Source organism: Geotrypetes seraphini, chromosome 2 (assembly GCF_902459505.1).
Source record: "Geotrypetes seraphini chromosome 2, aGeoSer1.1, whole genome shotgun sequence".
Taxonomy (NCBI): Eukaryota; Metazoa; Chordata; class Amphibia; order Gymnophiona; family Dermophiidae; genus Geotrypetes; species Geotrypetes seraphini.
In genome coordinates, this window is record NC_047085.1 from 314,791,873 (window position 1) to 314,816,504 (window position 24,632).

The window sequence follows — 24,632 nt, forward strand, 5'->3', positions numbered from 1 at the left end:
CAACCAAAAATTAACTACGCTCTCCTTCACAGACCTTTGCTTTACATTCTCTCTCTATATGTCTCACATTCTAGTGCACACCGATTAAGAAAAGAATCCCTATCAACATGAAGCATAATTTGGAAATTTTCTTGCATATATGAATAGATCAGCATTATATAAAACAGGGCTGTGGAGTTAGTACACCAAAATTATGGCTCCGATTTCTCTACTTTTCTACTTTCTGACTGACTCTAGTTCCAATTACTACTGATATTAGGCTTTACATTTTTTGTTCTAGGATATAACATTTTCCAGTACTTTAGATCCAGGATGAAGATAAGCTTCTACCACACCCCAATTTACCATGGGAGTCAGCAAGATGCAGTACAACAGTCCCACAGATTGCTCGAAAGCAACCTTATTTACTTACCATTGTAGTCAGTATCGGGCCTCAAAGCTTATGGAAACACGATCCTAATGGTAGTAACACAAGATTGCACTGGCCAGGGCAAGAGTGGCTGGGGATTGCTCTCACCCAATGACCACTCATCCACCAATGAAAATAATAATAGGCCCTTTTGGGGGGGGTGATCTGGGGGTTAGGGGCTTTGGAATTGGAACTATAGCCCCTTTAAACTCCAGCTGGGAGCACTGGGCCATGGCTTTGAGGCCTGATGCTCCTGGTGTGATAAAATAACTCTAACTGTTACAACTGTATGAGTTGGGTCCAGGTCTAGGTCTGGATTGCTATGCTGTACTGGGGAATGGTCTGTTTTCTGGGGATAAAGCAGATAGTTTTGGAAGGAGAGGGAAGTGAGTTTGGAAAATTTCCCATAGTAGGAGAAGGAGGTTTGGGCAATTCTACAATAGAGGGAATATAATGCTTATGCTTCTGAATCCAAATCTTAAAATTTCTTTTTTGCTCTTTGTAATAAATTGTTTTCTTTGGTGCTAATTTTCTACTTTCATTTTTGCATTTGTAGCACTGTGTATCAAACAGCTTCTTGCCAGTGTTGGAAATATATTAAGAAAACATGGGCACCAGCAACATTTGTAGTAGCCAGAGCAAAATATTTCCCTTGTCACTTTTTTTTTGCCAGTTGGCTTTTTCTTTTGTTTCATTTTATCAAAGAAAATAAGAAATGTTAACTGACAATTGTTTGGATTATTACCATATTTCTTCAAATTTTTTGGATTGTCTTTCATGTTTATTTATACCTTTCACTTTTTTTGTCTTATTTGGTTTTAAAGGATTTATTGCTTAATACATTTTTTGAGAATCTCCCCCTCCACCATTATGTACGCAAGGAGGACCATAGGCTGCACAGGTTCCTCCTGGGTCCAAGCTCAACATGGCAGCTCCTTCAGGCCCCAGACTCCTGGGTCCAAAACAGTAGACAGAATTTTATGGAAACTACTGTGATGCCTTTTTTGGCCACCAGCAGTATATCAAATTTTAATAAAGATAATTGTTTGATATCTGGTTACCCTGTGGCCTAGGAATTTCCACCCCTGTTTCTTACACCACAAAAATCTCCTAATATGATTTATAAATGATGCTAAAGGCTTAGTGAAAATGGCATAAAGAAATGAAGAATTTTAAAATAATCAAACAGTAGCTTTATATTTTTTTAAATATAGGATATTACTAAGAGAGGAAGTTGTCAATATGAGCTATCATTTTACCTCTAACTTGTGCTATTTTGGTACAGGACCCATTTTATGCCATAAGATCTAGTTGCTAATAAACCTGTTTTAGTGATAACCCACATTGATGACTTTCCCCCTATATGGTTTTCTTTAAAGCATAAAAACACCTTACCTTCAGTGAAAAAATAGGATCTTGTCCCATCCTGTCTGACATAAAAATTTTCTCCAAGCTTGTTGCCAGATTTAAATCTGAGCATTGTGTGGTCATAGAGTCCATAGTCTCGAAACAGAACTCTTCCACCAGGTTTTAGCACCTGTCAAAAACATGATATAAAATAGGCTTCTAAACATTTGCAATTTGGTAAGCATTAAGACTTTTTAGTTGTCAGTCTTTTCTTCTTTCATTCTGTCCCCACGTTCAATTCCCAGTTTCAAACCCCACCCCCCAGGTTCCCATCCACCAGTGCAAACGTCTTTCCAACCCTTCTTCCAAGATCCCCAAGTGCCACTGCTCTCTCACAAAAATCCTAACTCAAATCCCAACTATTTCATCCTGGCCATGCCCCTCTGCAATGCAATAGCTGGTCTCGCTACATCCATCTCAGGCCTTCCCATAACTCTTCAGAATATGATGGGAAGGAAAGAGACGCCTTCAAGCAGCTCTACAGGTTATACTCCTGCCACTTTGATTGTAATTACAGAAAGATGGTATATCAAATCCATCTCCTTTCCTCAGAACATACCATATATACCTGAATATAAACCGGGATTTTGGGGCCAAAAATGGGGGTCCCAGTTTATATTCGAGCCAACAATACACCCCCTTCCAAAATTATTGCCGGCTACTGCCACCAGGTTCTACACCATGCCCTCCTCCCTGCCTTAGCCCCATACCTCTACTGCCAGTCCCCGGTGGAGGTGCAGCAGGCAGGAGGGAACTTTCTGAGTTCCTGCCCCACTGCTAACTGGCTGCCGCGAATTTCTTTGGCCGCTGAGCAGCACGAGCAGGTGTGATTTGGCGCTGCTGCTCGGTGCTGAGCGTGAGCCAGTAAGGAAGCCGCTCAGCACCGAGCAGCAACACCAAATCGCGCGCCTGCTCGTGCTGCTCAGCTTCTGAAGAAACTCACAGCAGCCAATTAGCAGTGGGGCAGGAACTCGGAAAGTTTGCTCCTGCACGTTGCACCTCCACCGGGGATCGGCATTAGAGGTATGAGGCTAGAACAGGGAGGGGGGCAAGATGCAGAGCCTGGGAGGGAGGGTGCAGAGTCTGAAAGGGGAGGGAAGGAAGGGTGCTGGGTGCAGTCTGACAGGGGAGGGCGGGAAGGAAGAGGGCTGGGTGCAATGCCGGACAGGGGAGGGAGGGAAGGGTGCAGGGTTGGCAGTGAGGGAGCTGGGTGCAGAGTCTGACAGGGCAGGGCACTTGAATATTAAGCCGATTGACTTTATATTCGAGTCGACCATTTTTCCTCCTTTTTGGGGGAAAAAGGGGGGTCTCTGTTTATATTTGAGTATATACGGTAATAGGTAGAGCAGGTGGCTTTAATGTTATCTCTACAGGTTCATGAAGCAGGGAGGGAAGGAGTACTATGGCAGTCAATGGTCCCCTCTTCTAAACTGTGGCCAGTATAACTGCTGAGGGACATTTAGGGTGGTGTGACTGGTAGAACTAAAAAACCATCTACACCACCAATTCTCTCTTCCCTCAGTCTATCTTTCCTAATGCCAGCCCACCCACTCCCCTACAGCTGCCCTCCTCCTACACACTCACTCACAATCCCTTCATGCCTCTCCTACCAGTCAGCCTCAGGACATCCTATCCCTACCCACATCCTCTACATTCTGGTTCTCCACAATTTGTTATTCCGTTTCACCATCTCTAGAGGCTTGCTGACAGTACTGCCTTCAGAACAGCTGTTTATTTCTTCAGCAACACAGAAGCTGCTGAGTTTGAGCCATAAGGTGCCCAAACTCTCATGATGACTTTTAGAGTCTCAGAGCAGAAGTTTGGGTGCTGTATTGCTAAAACTGACTGAGGTGCTACAAGGAAACAGAACAACTGAGGCAGCAGCAGAGCCTCTGCAGAATGTGAGGGAAGCATATACAAGTAGTGGGTGAATAGGACAGAATCACATGACTGATGGGGGTTACCAATGGCTCTCGGGTTTTACAATAGAGAATACCTACCTAGAGGTTTTTGTCAATACTGGAATGGAACCATGCACTTGGAGACCCAACCATAAATCTCTTGGTCCAAAGAAATAAGGCAGGTAGTTTGCAAAAGCCAAGAAAGCAGAAGAAATTAGTAAGCTGATAGTTGTGTATTTATATATATGTACCTTTTCATGGTTTTTTAAAAGTTGTTTGAATTATTTACTATATTACAATTTGTGTGTCCATTTTTATACTAGCTTTTTAAAAGTACAGGTACGAGATCTAAAATTCTGAAAAACAAATTTTGATGCAAACCTGAAGTAGTGAATTTCCCTGACATGACTCTCGCTAAAACCAACGCAAGGTGCATACTTATTTCCTGACCTCTGTGCAATTCAGGTTGGAGGGCTGGAAAGTGGCAAAGAAGAGCTGCAGGTCCCGCTCGGGGTGGCAACGAGAAGCAGAAAAGGTGGGAGGGCTGGAAAGTGACAAAGAAGAGCTGCAGATCTTGCTCGGGGTGGCAGCGAGAAGCAGAAAAGGTGGGAGGGTTGGAAAGTGACAAAGAAAAGCTGCAGATTTCGCTCAGGGTGGCAGCGAGAAGCAGAAAAGGTTGGAGGACTGACTTAACATTATCATTCTGAAAACTGATATACGCCTGGTCCCAAGAATTTTGGATAAAGGATCTTGTACCTCTAAATAAATTTGGTCAGTTTTAGTTATTTTGCTACTTAGCTATATATATATATATATATATATATATATGTTTTGATATGGTGCCTGTAACTGTTATCATTTTACAAATATCTTATTTGAACAGTATAATTTGCCCCTGATGCAGCCCTATTGGTGGATGAAACAGGGTCACATTGGGTGGTTTGTTATATCCTCAAGTGTTGTTGAATTAAAGTTTCTTTTGGACCTCTACATACTTAAACTTACTTATTTCTTCTGCAATGTATATCTTGGTCCAGTCCTGAACTACTTATTTTAAGGTAAGAATTGTGTCTGGTACTCATGCTCTATAAATAGCCATCAGAATTTTTTATTGCAATGATTTACCTTATAAATATTTTTGACAGCAAGATGCATCTTCTCAGGGTGGATAGCAGAAAGCACAAATATTAAGGTGACCACATCGACAGAATGTTCGGGTATGTTATCCAGGAGGTCATCTTTGGTCAGATCACACTGGAACACCTTACATCTCTCTGTGTTATACAATGGATTTTGCTATTAATGTAAAAAAAAGAAGGGGCTGTTTTGGTGAAAAAATACAGTAATATATACCAATACACTCTACAAGGCAAATATTCAGGGTCCTCCTGGGAATAAAGGATCTTTCAGTTGATTTGTCAGTCTCAAATTCAGAGATGGGCAATCATCCCATGGTTATGGAGGAAAAGAAAGAGAAAGTACAAGCTCAGATGTGGTCTTTATCCTGAACTTCGAATGTTAGTACTCGGTTCAAAAGCAGAAAACCACCATAATCAGCAGGAGCTTCTCCTAGATAATGAGCTCTAAACATTCCTAACCTATTTCTTCCCCCCCATAAAGCAGGACTATCAGAAAATTCTAAACTTCAACTGGAAAAAGAAAAAAAAAAAAGTTATTTCAGCTCACAGAGCTAATTCCAATGATTTGGTTCTCAAAGGCACCATCACTACTTTCTAAACTACTTCTCTACAAGTGTTTATACAGTCTGTTTTCAAACGAATGTCTACTTGTAACCCGTTCTGAGCTTCTGGGAGAATGGGATAGAAATCAAAATAAATAAATAAATACAGTAGAAGTGTGCACACAATGCCCATGTTGCAATGAGATCATGGATATCTGCATCCATAACCAGTTTATTTAAACACCTATCAAAATACAGGGCTCCTTTAACAAACGTGCGGTAGTGTTTTTAGCGCGCGCACCGGATTAGCATGCGCTATAGCGTGCGCTACCCGAAAAACTACTGCCTGCTCAAGAGGAGGCGGTAGCGGCTAGTGCGTGCGGCATTTTTGTAGGGATGAGGCTTCACACAGGACTCAGATTGAGATGAGGCGTCCCTAAATGGAAGGCCTCTAACCCTTTTATTGAGTATCTTAACTCCTTATTTACTTATCTAATGCTTTGCAAGGTTACAGTCTCATCATGTATTTACAATGAGGATTATACCAAGGTAACTCCCTTGTTTACATATCTAATGTTATTCTCAAAGCTACCATCTCACGTGACATCTGATTATAATGGTTCCAATAAAGTGATTCCCTAGTTTACATATCTAATACTTCTAAAAGCTTACCACATAGCATGTGACATTCTAAAGGTTATAATGCATGCACCTCGTGATCATCCTTAAGCTCAGCGCGTGACAGAGGCCTGCTTTTGCACATAGGCAATGTCTGTCTGCTGCCCATATAAGGACTACTTAAACAAGATAAGGAATAAGATAAGGGTTAATTTGTGACAGGTAAGGGTGAGAGAGGGAACAATTCAGTATTCATTCACAGGGTCAGGGGCTTAAGATCAGTGTGCTGATCTTGCCTTGTATCAGAACTGCATCCCTTCACATTTTAGCGCGCGCTATTCTGCGCGTTAAGGCCCTAACGCACCTTTGTAAAAGGAGCCCACTATGTTCAAAGCGCAGCACAAGCTTTACAAAGATAGTAACATAGTAGATGACGGCAGATAAAGACCCGAATGGTCCATCCAGTCTGCCCAACCTGATTCAATTTAAATTTTTTAAATTTTCTTCTTCTCCACCACCTCTCTCGGGATCTACTACATCATACAAATTCAGAGCAGAGGTCCTCAAACTTGGCAATGCATGCTGTGAAATACGATAAAAGAATTGTTATAAAACCAGCACATAAGGGAGGTGCAATTGTATTTATGAACAGAGAAGACTGCAAAGTGGAACCATTACAATGGCTGAATGATGAGAAATTCTATAAGAAATAAGAACAAAATAAAGGCTTCCTCATGACTACAGAAACTGAATTTTTGACAGGAAAGCAAGCATCCAGGAACAGCAGCAATATATGTATTATCCAAAATACCTAAGTCCCTCATGACACCTCCAGTCAGACTAACTGTTTCAGCAATTGACTACATATTGGGAGCACTGCTATTTTTGTAGTTGTATTCTTATGTTCTTTTATACCATTGATATCTTCCTACATTTTCAACTTGTCTCATCTGACTAATATTTTGACTGGCTTCAGATGTAACCATGATACAAAGAATATAGAATCTTTATATGTGAAAATACCCCAAATAGAAGTAATATATTTATTTATTTAATTAGTTTTCTATCCAATTCTCCCCAAAGAGCTCAGAACGGGTTACAGGTTACAATTTCCCATAGTTACAGTACAAGTTTGTTTGGGGGTTTTTTGATACAAGTTTATATCCTAACTTGACACATACTGGGGCTCTAATACCAATATACACACGTTACAATTTGCTATACCGTATTTTTCATTCTATAAGACGCACCCCCCTGTAACATAGAAACATAGACAATGACGGCAGAAAAGGGCCACGGCCCATCTAGTCTGCCCACACTAGTGACCCACCCCCTAACTTCCTCCATGAAGAGATCCCACATGCCAATCCCATCTTTTCTTAAAATCTGGCACGCTGCTGGCCTCAATTACCTGATTTTAAGAAAAGGTGGGATTGGCATGTGGGATCTCTTCATGGAGGAAGTTAGGGGGTGGGTCGCTAGTGTGGGCAGACTAGATGGGCCGTGGCTCTTTTCTGCCGTCATTGTCTATGTTTCTATGTTTCTGTAGAGGAGGAAAAACCAAGGAAAAAAATTTGGTTCAGTATTTTTTTTTCTTGGGTTATCCTTCTCTATGATAACTTGATGATGATCAGAGATGAAGAAATAAAATTAACACAAAAATTATTATAAATAAGTAATGTTAACTCTTATTTAGCCCACAATATTGGAGATCAAGAAAAGAAATAAAGGTTATTCTTCTCTATAGGATGGGTGCATCTGGTAGTCTGGTGCTGGGAAGCCCAAAGCAGCGCGCAACCCAAAGCCCAAAGCAGCCTGAAGCAGCCCACCGCATTAAGCAGCCCACAGCCCCGCACCTTTTCAAATTGGCTGTGGTCCAGCACGGTCTCCTGTTGGACGGCTGCCTTTCATTGCAGAGCAGCGCACAACGCAGGAGTTAGGGCAAAACTTGTATTGAAAAACCGTGCTGTATGGCTGCCTTTCGTGCCAGAGCAGCACACAATGCAGGAGTGCAACCTTTGCGCTTATGCCTGGTCCTGCGCCGCTCCGTGATTGGCTGAGGGCAGTTCTCATTAAGAGTCGAAAGTTTGAAGAATCTGTCCTTCTCCACTTTCTCTATGCCCTTCGTGATCTTATAAGTCTCTATCATATCCCCTCTAAGTCTCCGCTTCTCCAGCGAAAAAAGCCCCAGTCTCTCTAATCTTTCAGCGTATGAAAGGTTTTCCATACCTTTTATCAAATGTGTCGCTCTCTTCTGAACCCTCTCGAGTATCGCCATATCCTTCTTTAGGTACGGCGACCAATAGTGTACGCAGTACTCCAGATGCGCCCGATACAATGGCAGGCTAATTTCTTTCGTTCTGCTTGTAATACCCTTCTTGATTATTCCTAGCATTCTATTTGCTTTCTTAGCAGCTGCTGCGCATTGTGCCAATGGCTTCATTGTCATGTCCACTTTTACCACCAAGTCCCTTTCTTGGGAACTCTCACTCAATAACAGCCCTCCCATTGTGTAGCTGTACCTCAGGTTTCTGTTTCCTATGTGTAAGACTTTGCATTTCTCTATATTGAACTTCATCTGCCATCTTGTCACCCACTCCCCTAGTTTGTTTAGGACCCTTTGTAAATCTTCGCAGTCCTCTTTAGTCCTAGCCCTAAGAGACACTTCAAGAGATCCATTTCAGAATATCAATGGAATTTACTGCTGCTCTAACTATTCTACCATTAACTAAGAACGCTTTTTGGTTTGGAAGTGATTTTTATAAGCAAATCAAAAAGGTACAGTTATGGGGGCCACTAGGTCACTAGATACAGTGAATTGGTATGTTGCTAGTTTTGAGAAGGAATATCTAAAAGATCATCCTTTTAATGATTCTACTCCATTCTGGAGATGTTGCATCAATGATATCTATATGGTTTGAAAACAGGCCTGGAAATTCCAACTTAATATTCCAAATGAGTATGATGTACTTGTTATTTCATTCTTAAATACCATTGTTTATCATAAAGGTGACTTGAGCACTAGTATCTATTGCAAACAGACTGATTAATAAAAAGTGTTGCACTTTGTCTTATGCTCTAAAAGAAAATTTACCTGCCAGCTAATTTCTATTTTTACAGACATTGTGTTTGGAGAATGAATCATGAAGAGAGTTCCCTGGGTGGGGGTATAGGAAGAGAAGAGATACTGAGGAGCTGCAGAATGAATAAACTTGTAAGTCGGTAAGAGGAGTTTGAACTGTATATAGAGAAGGATACAGGTACAATATAGCAATGTTACTTACCATAACAGTTGTTATCCAGGGACAGCAGGCAGCTATTCTCACTAGTGGGTGACGTCATCCAACGGAGCCCCGATGCGGACATCTCACAAGCATACTTGCTTGTAGAAACTTTTAGAAGTTTCGAGTTGCCCACACCGCGCATGCGCGAGTGCCTTCCCGCCCGATGCACCGGGCGTGTCTCCTCAGTTCAGATAGCTGGCAGAGAAGCCAACCCAGGGGAGGTGGGTGGGACGTGAGAATAGCTGCCTGCTGTCCCTGGATAACAACTGTTACGGTAAGTAACATTGCTTTATCCCAGGACAAGCAGGCAGGTATTCTCACTAGTGGGTGACCTCCAAGCTTACCACAATGGGATGGTGGGAGAGTTGGCAACTTAGGAAAACAAATTTTGTAACACTGTTTGGCCAAACTGTTCATCCCGTCTGGAGAAGGTAGCCAGACAATAGTGAGGTGAAGGTATGAACCGAGGACCAAGTGGCAGCTTTACAAATCTCCTCAATCGGTGTCGATTTGAGGAAAGCGACAGAGGCTGCCATTGCTCTGACCTTATGGGCTGTGACTTTACTGTGAAGGGGTAATCCAGCCTGGGCATAGCAGAAAGAGATATAAGCTGCCATCCAGTTGGAGATGGTGCGCTTAGAGATAGGGTGTCCCAACTTGTTCGGATCGAAGGAGATGAAAAGTTGAGGAGCAGTTCTGTGAGGCTTGGTGCGTTCCAGGTAGAAAGCCAAAGCACGTTTACAGTCCAGAGTGTGAAGAGCTGATTCTCCAGGATGAGAATGAGGCTTTGGAAAAAACACAGGAAGAACAATGGATTGATTCAGATGAAACTCCGAGACCACCTTGGGGAGGAATTTGGGATGAGTGCGAAGGACCACCTTGTCATGATGAAACACTGTAAAGGGCGGATCCGCAACCAATGCTTGAAGTTCACTCACTCGACAGGCAGAAGTGAGGCCAATGAGAAGCACCACTTTCCAAGTGAGGAATTTCAGAGAAGCCTTGTTAAGAGGTTCAAATGGAGGCTTCATAAGTTGAGAAAGAACAACATTGAGGTCCCAAACCACGGGAGGCGGTTTGAGAGGAGGATTGACGTGGAAAAGTCCTTTAATGAATCTGGAAACCACAGGATGTGCAGAAAGAGGTTTCCCTTGAAGAGGCTGGTGGAAAGCAGCAATTGCACTAAGATGGACTCTGATCGATGTAGACCTGAGGCCAGATTGAGACAGGTGCAAAAGATAGTCCAAAACAGAGGACAAAGAGGCATGTTGAGGCTTCTTGTGCTGAGAAAAACACCAAGTAGAGAATCTAGTCCATTTCTGGGAATAGCATTGTCTAGTAGCAGGCTTCCTTGAAGCTTCCAAAACATCCCGCACAGCTGGTGAAAACTGAAGGGTAGTTATGCTGAGAGGAACCAAGCTGTCAGGTGTAGCGACTGCAGGTTGGGATGAAGCAGAGATCCCTGATGCTGCGTAAGCAGAGATGGAAACACTGGTAGAAGGAAGGGCTCCCTGCTTCTGAGTTGCAGAAGAAGGGAGTACCAAGGTTGCCTGGGCCACTGAGGAGCAATCAGAATCATGGTGGCCTGGTCGGACTTGAGCTTGACCAGAGTCTTTTGAATGAGAGGAAACGGAGGAAACGCATACAGAAAGAGATTCCCCCAGTCCAGAAGAAAAGCATCTGCCTCGAGCCGATGAGGAGTGTAGATCCTGGAGCAGAACTGAGGCAGTTTGAAGTTGTGGGGAGCTGCAAAGAGGTCTATCTGAGGCGTTCCCCACAGAGAGAAGATTTGATGAAGGGGCGTGGAATGGTGAGTCCACTCGTGAGGCTGCGGAAGGCAACTCAAGTTGTCCGCCAAGGCATTGTCCGTCCCCTGAATGTAGACAGCTTTGAGGAAGGCGTTGTGGCGAATCGCCCAATCCCAAACTTTCAGAGCTTCCTGACAGAGGGAGGCCGATCCCGTGCCTCCCTGCTTGTTGACATAATACATGGCGACCTGATTGTCCGTACGAATGAGGACCACCATGTCGTGAAGAAGATGCTGAAAAGCATTGAGAGCATTGAAAATCACCCTGAGTTCCAGGAGATTGATATGGCACAGACGATCCGCACTCGTCCAATAGCCCTGGGTGCGGAGCCCGTCCAGATGAGCCCCCCAAGCATAGGTCGAGGAGTCAGTTGTGAGGATCTTTTGATGGGTAGGCATGTGAAACAGCAAACTCTGGAAAGATTGGAATAGAGCATCCACCAGCGAAGCGACTGCAGCAGAGCAGGAGTGACCTGAATGTGACGAGTCAGAGGGTCGGAGATCTGCGACCATTGAGAAGCTAGGGTCCACTGAGGAATCCGTAGGTGAAGTCTGGCAAAAGGAGTCACGTGAACCGTAGAGGTCATGTGGCTTAGGAGCACCATCATGTGTCTCGCCAAGATGGACGGGCGAGAAGAGACCGAGTGACAAAGATGAAGAAGAGCTGCCAGGCGCTGAGGAGGAAGGAACACGCTGAGTTGAATAGTATCCAGACAGCTCCGATGAAGGGGAGAGTCTGTGAAGGTTGAAGATTGGATTTGGGAAAATTGTTCTCGAATCCCAGACTCTGTAGAAACCAGATTGTCCTCTGAGTGGCCCGGACAGCCCCCTGAGATGTGGAATCCTTGATGAGCCAGTCGTCGAGGTAGGGAAACACCTGCAGACCATGGTTCCTGAGTGCTGCGGCCACCACAACCAGGCACTTGGTGAAGACTCTGGGAGACGAAGCAAGGCCGAAAGGAAGCACTCTGTACTGAAGATGAAGGTGTCCCACCTGAAATCTGAGATATTGACGGGAAGCCAGATGGATGGGAATATGAGTGTAGGCCTCCTTGAGATCCAGGGAGCATAACCAGTCGTTCTGCTCGAGGAGGGGATAGAGAGAAGCCAGGGTCAACATGCGAAACTTCTCCCTGACCAAGAACTTGTTGAGCACCCTGAGGTCCAAAATAGGACGCAGATCGCCTGTCTTCTTCGGAACAAGGAAGTACCGGGAGTAAAAACCCCTGTTCTGTTGGTCCACAGGGACCGGCTCAACGGCATGAAGCCGGAGCAAAGCCTGAGCTTCCTGAAGAAGAAGGGTGGTCTGGGTTAAGTTGGAAGGATACTCTCTTGGAGGATGTTCCGGAGGAACATGATGGAACTGAAGAGAGTATCCCTCTCTTACGATGGAAAGGACCCAGAGGTCGGTGGTAATAGTCGTCCATCGATGGTAAAAATGATGGAGACGACCTCCGATGGGCAAAAGAGGGGAGGGCAGAACGATGGAAGTTATGCTCCCTACGAGACAGTCAAAAAGGCTGGGGAGCCTTGGGGACAGCAGAAGGTTGAGGCTTTTGTTGGGGCTTCTGCTGATGCTGCCTCTTCACTGGCGGCCGAATGGCGGGAGCCTGCTTCGGCGGGTAGTGCCGTTGATAAATCATAGGAGGACGAGACGGACGAGAGATGGCAGGCTTGGGCTTTTGGCGGAGAATAGACTGAAAAGATTTTTCATGCTTGGATAGCTTCTCCGTCGCTGCCTCGATGGACTCGTCGAAAAGGTCCGCTCCCGCACAGGGAACGTTCGCCAGCCTGTCCTGGAGATTCGGGTCCATATCAATGGTGCGAAGACACGCCAAGCGTCTCATGGCCACCGAACAGGCCGCCACTCTGGCCGAGAGCTGAAAAGCGTCGTAAGACGATTGCATCATCTGCAGGCGGAGTTGGGACAATGATGCCAGCACCTCCGAGTACTCGAAGCGAGCCTAAGAGTCCAGATAGGGCAAAAACTTTTGAAGAATGGAGAGAAAAAACTCAAAGTAGGTTGCGAAATGAAAGCTGTAAATGAGGACTCGAGAAGCCATCATCGAGTTCTGGTAGATGCGCCTGCCAAATCTGTCCATGGTTTTGCCCTCCCAGCCAGGAGGAGTGGAAGCATAGAACTGGGAGGGATGAGACCGCTTCAGAGAGGATTCAACCAAGAGAGACTGGTGCAAGAGCTGTGCCCCGTCGAAGCCCTTATGGTGCAGCATGCGGTATCGAGCATCCAACTTCCCCGGGACCGCCGGGATGGAATACGGGGTCTCGAAACATCTCATGAAAGTCTGGTCCAGAAGCTTGTGTAGAGGCAGACGCAGAGACTCGGCCGGAGGTTGAGGAAGATGCATTGTCTCCAGATACTCCTTCGAGAACTTGGAACCCGAATCCAGGGTGATATCCAGATCCACCGCCATCTGCCTCAGGAAGGACGAGAATGACAACTGGTCCGCCAGAGACGGCCCTCGAGGCGAGCTCTAAGACGATGAGGCGGCCTGGTCCGCCGATGCCGAGGACCGGCACGGAGAGAACGAACTCCCGCAGTCTTCAAGTTCCGGCATGGGAGGAGGGGGCGAGTATTCCGGAGAAAACTCCCGGAAAGGTTGCTTCCGACGAGGCGAGGCGTGTCTCGATGAATGCCTCGATGAGTGCCTCGATCGACGACCGGAGCTGTGTCAAGAAGCAGGCCTCGAGCAACGAGGCGAGCGACGCTCAGACGAGGCAGCCACCGAGTAGATGGGACTGGAGGCCGTGGATTGAAGCATCAGAGGCTGAGACGAGGCCCCCTGAGGTGCTCCCCAAGGTTCGAGGCCCGGCATCGCAGAGGAAGGGTCCGGACCAGACAAGCCATGGATCGAGGGTATCGGCTCCAAAGGTGGCATGGGCAAAGACTCTGCTCCTTGCGAGACATGTCCCGGAGCCAGACCAGACACTCGCCGAGACTCTGCTCCCAGCAGCGAGAGTGTGCGCCGAGGAGGCACCGGAGACGGCTCGACCTCGCGGGAGGCTTCCGCGTGCCCAGACTGGATCTGGGAGAGAAGCGTCGGCCCAATTTTGGTAAAGAGCTCGACAAATCGCTTCTCCATCAAGGCGTGAAACGACGCCAGCAAAGAGGGATCCACATCAGAAATGGGACCTCCTGCACGGACGTCGGTCATTCGGCCGCCAGGGGGCTTGGATTAGGAGGCCTTGGGCACCTTAAGCACCACTGGAGGGATAGGAGGCTGCGCTATCTGACCTGAAGAGACATCGGAAGACACCGCAGCCTGCGTCGAGGTCGAAGCAGGCACGAACGAGGCAGGCTTGAGCAGACTCGAGGCCGAAGATGTAGAATCGGAAGTCGAAGGCGTGGCGCTCTGGGAAGAGGGCAGCACAGGAGACGCCTCCATGCCAAACAACGACTCCCACAAAATACAGCGACGCTTAAACGCACGTGCTGTGAGCGTGGAGCAAGGCCGGCACGATTTCGGAAGGTGTTGAGGCCCGAGACACTGAAGACAGCGTCGATGCGGGTCCGTCAACGAAATCGCGCACTGGCACTTGACACACTTTTTAAAACCGGTAACAGGTCGGGACATAGGCCGAAAAAGCTCCGCCTCAAGGTCGAAGCCGCGGGGCCGCAGCCACGCGACCTGCCCGGTCGAACAAAATTATTATTATTTTTTTTTAAACAACAAAACGTAACGTGAGCCAACAGGAATGAGCACAAAAAACCCAAACCCGCGGGCACAGAAGGCACAAAAAAGGAACTTCGCGCAGAGAGTTTCAAAGGCAAACTTCTCAGCTCCGCGGAAGAGAAAGAATTGAGGAGACACGCCCGGTGCATCGGGCAGGAAGGCACTCGCGCATGCGCGGTGTGGGCAACTCGAAACTTTTAAAAGTTTCTACAAGCAAGTATGCTTGTGAGATGTCCGCATCGGGGCTCCGTTGGATGACGTCACCCACTAGTGAGAATACCTGCCTGCTTGTCCTGAGATAAAGCCAGTTACATCTATTGAAAAGTTACTTGCTGGAAGGAAGAGGACTAAGGAGAACCTTGGAAGCTGTTTGGAGAGACACCCAAGACAGCCGACCAGGTGGAGGTGGGACCATTTTGCTGCAGCACTGACCTGCTCACATCATCAACATGGGCAGTGTTTTAGAAAAAAGAAAGCATTTCCCCGTGGCATGGCTGCAGGGCATGCCCTAAGGGGCATGCCAGGCCCCTTGTGGGCCACCGTAGAACCTCAGTGGAATCCTAAGTTCGTTGATTTTGTATTTTCTATGAGTTACCGTATTTTCACATAGATAACGCGCACCCGTGTAAAACGCTCACGGGTATAGCGCGCGAAAAACACAAATTTATGTACAGAAATTTTTATATACCGCGCACACCCGTATACCGCGCATGCTGCCCGACTCTCCTTTCGCCCGCCCCGACTCTCCTCTGGCCACCCCGACTCTCCTTTCGCCCGCCCCGACTCTCCTCTCCCCCTTGAAGTCCTGTCCCCACCCTGAAAGCCTGATGCCCCCCCCCGACGTCCGATTCACCCCCCCTGAGGACCGCTCGCACCCCCACCCCGAAGGACCGCTCGCACGCACCCGCACCCCCACCTTGAAGGACCGCTCGCACGCACTCCCACCCCCACCCTGAAGGACCGCTCGCACCCCCACATTCTCCCAACCCCCCCCCCATCATGTAGAAGCTCCTACCGGTGTCCTGCTGCTTCCTCTTGGTGTCCCGACTCCCCGACACGATCGGGGCAAGAGGGAGCTCAAGCCCTCTTGCCCCAGCCAACCGCGGCACCCCCGACACGATCGGGACAAGAGGGAGCTCAAGCCCTCTTGCCCCAGCCAACCGCGGCACCCCCGACACGATCGGGGCAAGAGGGAGCTCAAGCCCTCTTGCCCCCCCGACACGATCGGGGCAAAAGGGAGCCCAAGCCCTCTTGCTCCGCCGACTCCCCAACTCCCCGACAATATCGGGCCAGGAGGGAGCCCAAACCCTCCTGGCCACAGCGACCCCCTACCCCCACCCCGCACTACATTACGGGCAGGAGAGATCCCAGGCCCTCCTGCCCTCGACGCAAACCCCCCTCCCCCCAACGACCACCCCTCCAAGAACCTCCGACCGCCCCCCCAGCAGCCCCGCAACCCCCCTGGCCGACCCCCACGACACCCCCACCCCCCTTCCCCGTACCTTTGTGTAGTTGGCCGGACAGACGGGAGCCAAACCCGCCTGTCCGACAGGTAGCCAACGACGGAATGAGGCCGGATTGGCCCATCCGTCCCAAAGCTCCGCCTACTGGTGGGGCCTAAGGCGCCTGGGCCAATCAGAATAGGCCCGGGAGCCTTAGGTCCCTCCTGGGGGCGGGGCCTTGGGAACATTGTCAGGTTGGGCAAGGTTGGGGAAGGGGGGTGGGGGTGTCGTGGGGGTCGCGGGTTGGCTGGGGGGGCGGTCGGAGGTTCTTGGGGGGGGGCGGTCGTTGGGGGGAGGGGGTTTTGCATTGAGGGCAGGAGGGCCTGGGATCCCTCCTGCCCGTAATGTAGTGCGGGGGGGGGGTAGGGGGTCGCCGTGGCCAGGAGGGTTTGGGCTCCCTCCTGGCCCGAACAACTAGCAGGGGGGGGGGTCGCCAGGGCCAAGAGGACTTGGGCTCCCTCCTGGCCTGATATTGTCGGGGAGTTGGGGAGTCGGCGGGGCAAGAGGGCTTGGGCTCCCTTTTGCCCCGATCGTGTCGGGGGGGGGGGGGGGGCAAGAGGGCTTGAGCTCCCTCTTGCCCCGATCGTGTCGGGTGTCGGGACCGCCAAGAGGAAGCAGCAGGACACCGGTAGGAGCTTCTACATGATGGGGGGGGTCGGGAGGCTGTGGAGGTGTGAGCAGTCCTTCAGGGTGGGAGTGCGGGTGCGTGCGAGCGGTCCTTCGGGGTGGGGGTGGGGGTGCGAGCGGTCTTGCGGGGGGGGGGGGGAATCGGACGTCGGGGGGGGGGACTATGGAAAAAAAATTTTGTACAACGCGCTCACGCGTATAATGCGCAAGGGTATGCGCGGTACGTAAAAACCACGTATAACGCGCGCGTTATATGCGAGAAAATACGGTAGTTTTGTCTTCCAGGAAAACTGGGGAAGCGCGAGGCAAAGATTAAATATCCAGATTTGAGTATACCAGTTGTTACCGGCCCTATAGATAAAAATTTGACATCTTTTCAACTCCACTTCTCCTACCCTTTTAGTTTGTACAAAAGCAATCAAGTAGCACTTCAGCATCACTCTATATGTGGTTACAGCTGACATTCTGCATTTGGATTTCATTTATGGTTGGTTTTATCTTTTGGTGGAATTTGGATTTCATTAGTGATTTGTTTTTATTACTTGGGGCTCCTGATGCAGGCATTATAGCCAAAACACAGGCCATGTCAAGTCCATGATTTGAAATTATTCGACATATTTATGAAATTATTATCTGCCATATTTATGTGACTTTTTAAGACTATTTGCACACATTTTAAATTGCTACCAATAAGGAAAAGTTTTGAAGACCTGGCACACACTGCTCCTTTTCTTGGATCTTGCACTGTAATGAAAGACATTAACTGGAAGAAGAGAAACAGATAATCCCCGACATTACAATTCTGTTCCAAACATTACCAATAAACATAACATTCAAGTAGTTGCTATAAAAGATTTTTAAAAATGCGTGCAACCAGTACTAAATCTTATATAGAGCTCGTAGTTACTTGCATGATCTGCTATCCAGCAGAAACTTGAAGCAGATTATACACTCTCGAGAGTGATTTTTTGTTTTTATTCTTTCATTTCACCTGAAAGACAAGTATTTCTCCAACTCCAGAAGGCAGGCGAAACCCATGCACACGGCGGGGTTTCAGGACCACTAGATACATCTATAAGAAAGAAGATTATTGCATTAAGAACCTTTCTAGCACAATGTGTCTAGTGGTCCTGAACCGTAGGAACATACCAAAGAAGTCCCCAGAGTCTAGGGTGGGCCCGCTGAGCCTGCCTTCAGAACAGAGGACCCGAAAGTAGCATTTTTCCTGGCTGCTACGTCCACCCTATAAACCTAGTAAAGGTACGGAGGGATAGATCATATAGCCACTCTACAGATCTCCTCAGGCGAGACAGCCCTAGTTTCCACACTTGAGTTGCAATTTCTCTGGTGGAGTACACTTTCAATGCTTACTGCAGCCCACATATGCAGAGGAAATGACCATCTTAATCCAACTGGAAATCAAGGCTTTAGAGGCCAGCCTCTCTTTCTTGGCATGATTGTTCAGAACAAATAGGTGATCTGATAAGTGAAACTCATTGATAACTTCAAAGTATCAGAGGAGAGATCGATGACATCCAGCAAATGCAACACCCTGTCCTTTTTCTTTGAACCCATAGGGTGAACAGTGGGTAAATGGGAGTAACCTAAGAGATCCGACCAATCGGAATGTTAGGCCACTTCCAGTGCATCCCAGAATGCACTGCGAGAGAGGCCTAAGATTTCGGCTGGCCCAGGTGCCTAAGGCACCTCCACGGTGCATCCCACGATGCACTGGGAAGAGGAAGGCCTGCCATTCAGTGGAGGTGGGCCTTTCGGCCAAAGGAACTAAGTATCCCTCCTGCCGACCAACTCAATAAGGTACTTGGGGGAGTCCAGCAGGAGGGACTGGGTAACCCTCCTGCCGGGGGATGACTTAGGGTGGTGGTGGCAGGAGGAATTGGGCATTCCTCCTGCTGTGGACATTCAGGGGTGGTGGGAGGGGAGGCTTCTTGGGTTCCAGCAGAAGGGACTGGGCATCCTGCCTTTAGTCTTCGCGTGGAGGGGTACAGGTTCCCTACAGCTAAACTGATCAGCTTAGTGGCAACCCGATTCTCTAACTGGCACCTGTGAAATGGACGCCAGTTAGAGAATTGTGGTGTTAGACAGGCTTAGGCGATTTCATATAGGACACCCATGTGTGATTCTCAAAAGCTGCTTAGGCAACTTCTGAGATCAGGCGTCCTATACAGAATTCGGCCCTTCCTGTCCAGATATCTGTAAAGTGGGGAAGCAGTGCAGAGGGCTGAACAGGACACATTTCTGTGTTCTCATCGTTTTGCCTTTCTTTGTGCACTATTTTGAAATGTTTCACATATATGCCCTGAGGTAAATCTGATTAATCATTTTCACAGCATGAACCAAAATAGTTTATGCCAAGTACCTCCAAATATTCAATTACACAGCTCAGGAGTTTTACATTCTTAAAAAGTATGCCCCACAGTGACACCAGAGAGAGAATTAAGACATCAACACCAACCTTCACAAATTCAATGGCTCTGGGAGAGAAATCACAGGCATAGGCAAATATATTTGTATCTTCTTCCAACAGAGGGAACAGACAGTTCCCTACTCCGCAGCCCGCTTCCAGAATAGTTAGGTTCTGATCTTCAAACTGTGGAGAGGCAGGAAAAAAACACAAACCTAATATTTTTTCCTTAAATTCATAACACAACTGCCTAATGGCAGAATTAAAAAAAAAAAAATACACACACACATTTAACCGTCTAATTCAACATACAAAGAAATTTAAATATTTTGGGAGTTACTGTTTTGTTGTTCAGATCCTTACAAACCAGAGGATATGTGGGTTTTGTGGATAAAGTTTCAAGTTTATTAAAAGATTTTTTAGACCGCTTAATCAAATATCTAAGCGGTTTACAATGTAGTAATACATAAAAACAATGTACATCATTATAAAAACAGATAAAAACAGGGGGTATTGGAAGAGAATCCAAGTATTAAAAAAAAAAAAACCAAACAAACAACAACAACAAAAAAAACACAGACGTACGGACCTATGCAAGCAATAGGGAAATGGGGAAGAACTACAATTTTTATAGAAAAGGTAAAACATAAAAGGAAAGTATAGTAAGCTAGGGTAAGATAGCAGTTTATTTTATATTTTAAATTTTCAAAATTTTAAGAATTTAAGATTTTCAAAATTTTAAAATATTAAAATATTAAGTATGCCCTTAAAAGGACAATTATTGTCCAAAGGCGTCTTGGAACAAAAAAGTTTTCAGTTTTGCTTTGAATTGTTTTAAGTCTAGTTCACTACGCAAATAATTAGGCATCGAGTTCCAAAGAGTAGGGGCTGTGACGGCAAAATTATTAGAGCGCAATGTATTAATCATTTTTAAGGAAGGTATAGCGAAGAGATTCTGTGACGTCGAACAAAGAGGTATCAAGCAGAAAACCTCCATGACCATATTAATCAGAAAGAAAAGCATGAGAACTGTGCCATATGAGGAATGAGAGAAGAGACAGCCTTGTTTCTCTTCTCCACAACCCATAAAAGTATTTACAGCTCTCTTGAACCTTTTAAATTTCTCCAGCCTAGAATTTGTTTTCAAATATTATCAAGCTGTGTTCAAGCTAACAATAGCTCTGAAACAGAAGGCTGTGTAAATATTTATCAGCCTATTTTTAGCTCTATGCAACAACCATAGTCGTCCTCACTGAGCCACCCACTAGGTATATAATCCCAAACAAGATCAAACAGAATTACTCTTTTACCAACAAATATTCAATCAGAGATTATTCCCTGGTAGAAGTGTAGAAGGGCTCAACCTTTTATGCCCTGAAGTAAGCAGAGAGCTAGGAGGGCCCAGGGACAGCCATCTCCATTGCCATCTCTGTACTGTGTATCTATACTTTTAATTTCTGAAGCAGAAAAAAAAGAAAGAAAACAAGCAAGACAAGGAAAGCCACAGGACAGCAATTATGCTGGTCACATAAAGTGAGGAGCCACAAGGATTACCTAGGCCTTTCCTAAAGGCTAGGGCCTCACTGGTAGGCCCTCATTTCTTCCAAATGGTGACCAGGACTCTTGTTCAAGGACAGGAAAACACTTTGTGTGAAGGGAAGAAGGACCTGCTGCACCTTGGGACTGTGAGGCCGCAGCACTCCTCAAATTCAGAAGAGGAGCAAGTCATTGAGAATTTCTGCACTGCCCACAAGACCAGCAGCACCCAAAGAAATCTGACAGAAGATCTGAGAGTGCTGCCATCAGTATCAGTCAGACTGGTGGATAATTAAAGATAGTACAGACATAGGCCTTGCAAAGCTGTAGATTGCAAACTGCCAGAGACTACTGCACCCTTGCAATGCTGAAGACTGCAAGCCCATGGCCAACAGGCTATTAGCCACTTCAATCTATTATTAGACAATATTTAATTTTGGCTCTGATTTGAGATCATTAACCCCCTCCTCTTTTATCAAGCCGCGTTGCTGAGGACTAGAATGGGCAGTTCAGCATTTAGCTCATGCTGCTTGGCAGCGCAGCTTGATAAAAGGGGGGAGTAAATGCTCGACCTGAGGGGAGGGAGAGAAGAGATGTATATCTTCATCAGTATATGACTCCAATGTATTGATGTTTGTGATCTACTGAATTATGCATAGATTTATAAGTCAAGAGAAGTATCAAACTGCGTATTAAAAAGTATTGTATTCATAAATATTGTTTAAATAAAGCTGTGGCCATTTCTAACCACCATCTCTGGATTTCTTTAAAAAAGCACACTGCCTAACACACCTACTACACCATCTAATCACTCCCTCCTGTGTCCATAATCTTGTCCTTCCCTTACAAGCCAGGTGGGATTCTAGCTGTACTTTTCAAACTAGAGAAGCCAATTTGCTTTAAAGGCTTAAAAAAGCCACCACCACAAATCAATGGCCTGTCATTGATAATTTTGTTGTACTCTAACTAGAATATGACTATCCTATGAGTCTCTACCAGGTCCTGCACAGCAGATCACAGCCTACCTCCCTGCAAGCTCCGAGTTCTTCAAATTCTCTTGTTGTCCAGTGCCGATCCTTAAAGAAGTTGGTGCTGTTTCTTTTAAAAAAGAGGTCCCAGTTCTTCTGAGCCTCCTTCTCCAGCTTCACTTGCTTAAAATGAGACACCACGGTCTGATCCTTCTCCAGCCTGGCTGCTTCCTCTGCAGTAAGAGTCCGTGCAGGACTCACTCTTCTTTGAAGCAGCAAATCCGAGTAGGTGGGGGATACTGAATTGGCAGTCAGAAGATTTTCTGACATTTCCCTAGGTAAAAGCACAGGTCTGGGTGCAGAGTTTACAGAGTTTTCCTCTGGTTGCATCTTGCTTTCTCCAAACAACCCATTGAGCAGCATGCAGCTTCTTGTTCTTCAAGGTTTTCTAAAAATAAATTAATGCCCAGGTTAACAAAAAATTTTACACTGGAAGAATATAGGCCCTACACCTCAAGCAAGCAAGGAATAATAATGAAAAGCTCAGCACATACTAATGTCCAACAGGGCCCATAATCTAAAATAGAGCACGCAGCTTTTAGCGCATGCTAAATTATAGTAAAAGGGCCCTTTAAGTAGGATTACCAAAGTCCGGATTTCCCTGGACATGTCCTCCTTTTGAGGACATGTCCAGGAGTCCAGATGGCTTTTTAAAACCTGGCACTTTATCCAGGTTTTGAAAAGCTTTCCTCCACCTTGCATCGGGCAGGAAGACATCCGTGCATGCCACGTGATAACATCATATGCATGCACGAACATCCTGCCTGAGAGCAGGCAGCAGGGGGTGGGACTACGGTGGGCGGACGGGTGGAACGGGACGGGCCTAGGGGCAGGTCTAGGGGTCCGTATTTCCAAACAGAAAATCTGGTAACCTTAAGTAATAAATAATTAAAAGATCTCCTTGTCACATACTAGTTTGCTTCTGAGGATTTTGTTTAGAATTTAAAATCCATTTGGAAAGGCCCTGCCATTCAAAATATGAATTAAGCAGCCTTATATGCTAACCCCCAACCAGAGGCCCACACAGGCTACATGTACAGTAGCAATATTTATTTACTAGGATTTATTTACCACCTTTTTGAAGGCGCTCACTCAAGGCAGTGTACAGCAAGAAATAAGTCAAACACAAGCAATAGACAATTACAGCAGTAAAAAAAAAAGAAAAAAATTCAGATTAGCAATACAAAGTATGGCATAGTATGTGACACTACAATGCACAATAAAACATTTTAACACACAGCATAAGGTGTAAGCAAAGGAGGAGTATATAGACAGAAGAGAGAGAGTAACAAAGGTTAGAAAATACTGTAAGGGACTAATTTGAAGAAAATTGCACACGAGACCAGACTAGTGCATGAAAATTCTCTCATCAATAGTAGGAGTAGATAAGAACATAAGAAATGCCTCCGCTGGGTCAGACCTGAGGTCCATCGCGCCCAGCAGTCCGCTCACGCGGCGGCCCATTAGGTCCAGGACCTGTGCAGTAATCTTTTATCTATACCCCTCTATCCCCTTTTCCAGCAGGAAATTGTCCAATCCTTTCTTAAACCCCAGTACCGTTCGCTGCCCTATAACGTCCTCTGGAAGCGCATTCCAGGTGTCCACCACACGTTGGGTAAAGAAGAACTTCCTAGCATTCGTTTTGAATCTGTCCCCTTTCAACTTTTCCGAATGCCCTCTTGTTTTTTTATGTTCTGAAAGTTTGAAGAATCTGTCCCTCTCTACTCTCTCTATGCCCTTCATGATCTTGTAAGTCTCTATCATATCCCCTCTAAGTCTTCTCTTCTCCAGGGAAAAGAGACCCAGTTTCTCCAATCTCTCAGCATATGAAAGGCTTTCCATCCCCTTTATCAGTCGTGTCGCTCTCCTCTGAACTCTCTCGAGTAACACCATATCCTTCTTAAGGTATGGTGACCAATACTGGACGCAGTACTCAAGATGCGGACGCACCATTGCCCGGTACAGCGGCAGGATAACTTCTTTCATTCTTGTTGTAATACCCTTCTTGATTATCCCCAGCATTTTATTCGCTCTCTTGGCGGCCGCTGCGCACTGTGCCGTCGGCTTCATTGTCATGTCCACCATTACCCCCAAGTCTCTTTCTTGGGTACTCTCATTCAATAACATCCCTCCCATCGTATAGCCGTGCCTCGGGTTTCTGATTCCCACATGCAGTACTTTACATTTCTCAACATTGAACTTCATCTGCCATCTCTCTGCCCATTCTCTGCTTTAGCATTTGCAGCTATGTAACATAGTAAATTACAAAAGATAAAGACCCATTCAGCACACAGCTCAGCGTCGGGCAGGAGCCTGATACACCGCTGGGCCGCAAGAAGAGGCAGCTATTCAGGGAGGGGCTCAGCGCGAGGCAGAAGCGTGGAAAGCTCGCTTCTGCCTGGTACACCGCTGGGCTGTGAGAACTCAAGGCAGCCATTCAGGGAGGGGGCTCAGTGAAGGGTAGGAGTATAGAAAGCTCGCACCTGTGCGGTACGTCCCTGGACCACCAGAGATTCAAAAAGGTACAGAGGGGGAGGCGGAAGGTAGAAAAAAATGGGCAGAGTTGGCTGGGACAGGAGGGATCCCTTCTCTCAGCCCATCCCACCAGGCCCTACAGTAGACCCGGTGGAGGCCTGCAGGACATCGGGAGAGAGGGAGGACAGGGCAGGGAGGAGGACTGGGTGCAGAGCAGAGAATGACATGGGGACAAATTTG

At 46.6% G+C, this 24,632-nt stretch overlaps 1 protein-coding gene across 8 annotated transcripts in view; it reads right to left on the reverse strand.

Annotated features, from left to right (window-relative positions):
• Positions 1 to 24,632, reverse strand: part of METTL6 (methyltransferase like 6) — a 47,572-nt gene that overhangs the window by 11,807 nt on the left and 11,133 nt on the right. For 7 of the 8 annotated variants that reach the window (XM_033930044.1, XM_033930043.1, XM_033930042.1 and 4 more), the window contains exons 2-5: positions 21,915 to 22,305; positions 19,405 to 19,539; positions 4,843 to 5,013; positions 1,805 to 1,946 (exon numbers count right to left, since the gene is read on the reverse strand). In XM_033930044.1, the coding sequence (XP_033785935.1) occupies positions 1,805 to 1,946; positions 4,843 to 5,013; positions 19,405 to 19,539; positions 21,915 to 22,280 (814 nt within the window). In that variant the 5' untranslated portion in view covers positions 22,281 to 22,305. The remainder of the gene's footprint in view (positions 1 to 1,804; positions 1,947 to 4,842; positions 5,014 to 19,404; positions 19,540 to 21,914; positions 22,306 to 24,632) is intronic. The other variant, XM_033930047.1, reaches the window with a different exon arrangement.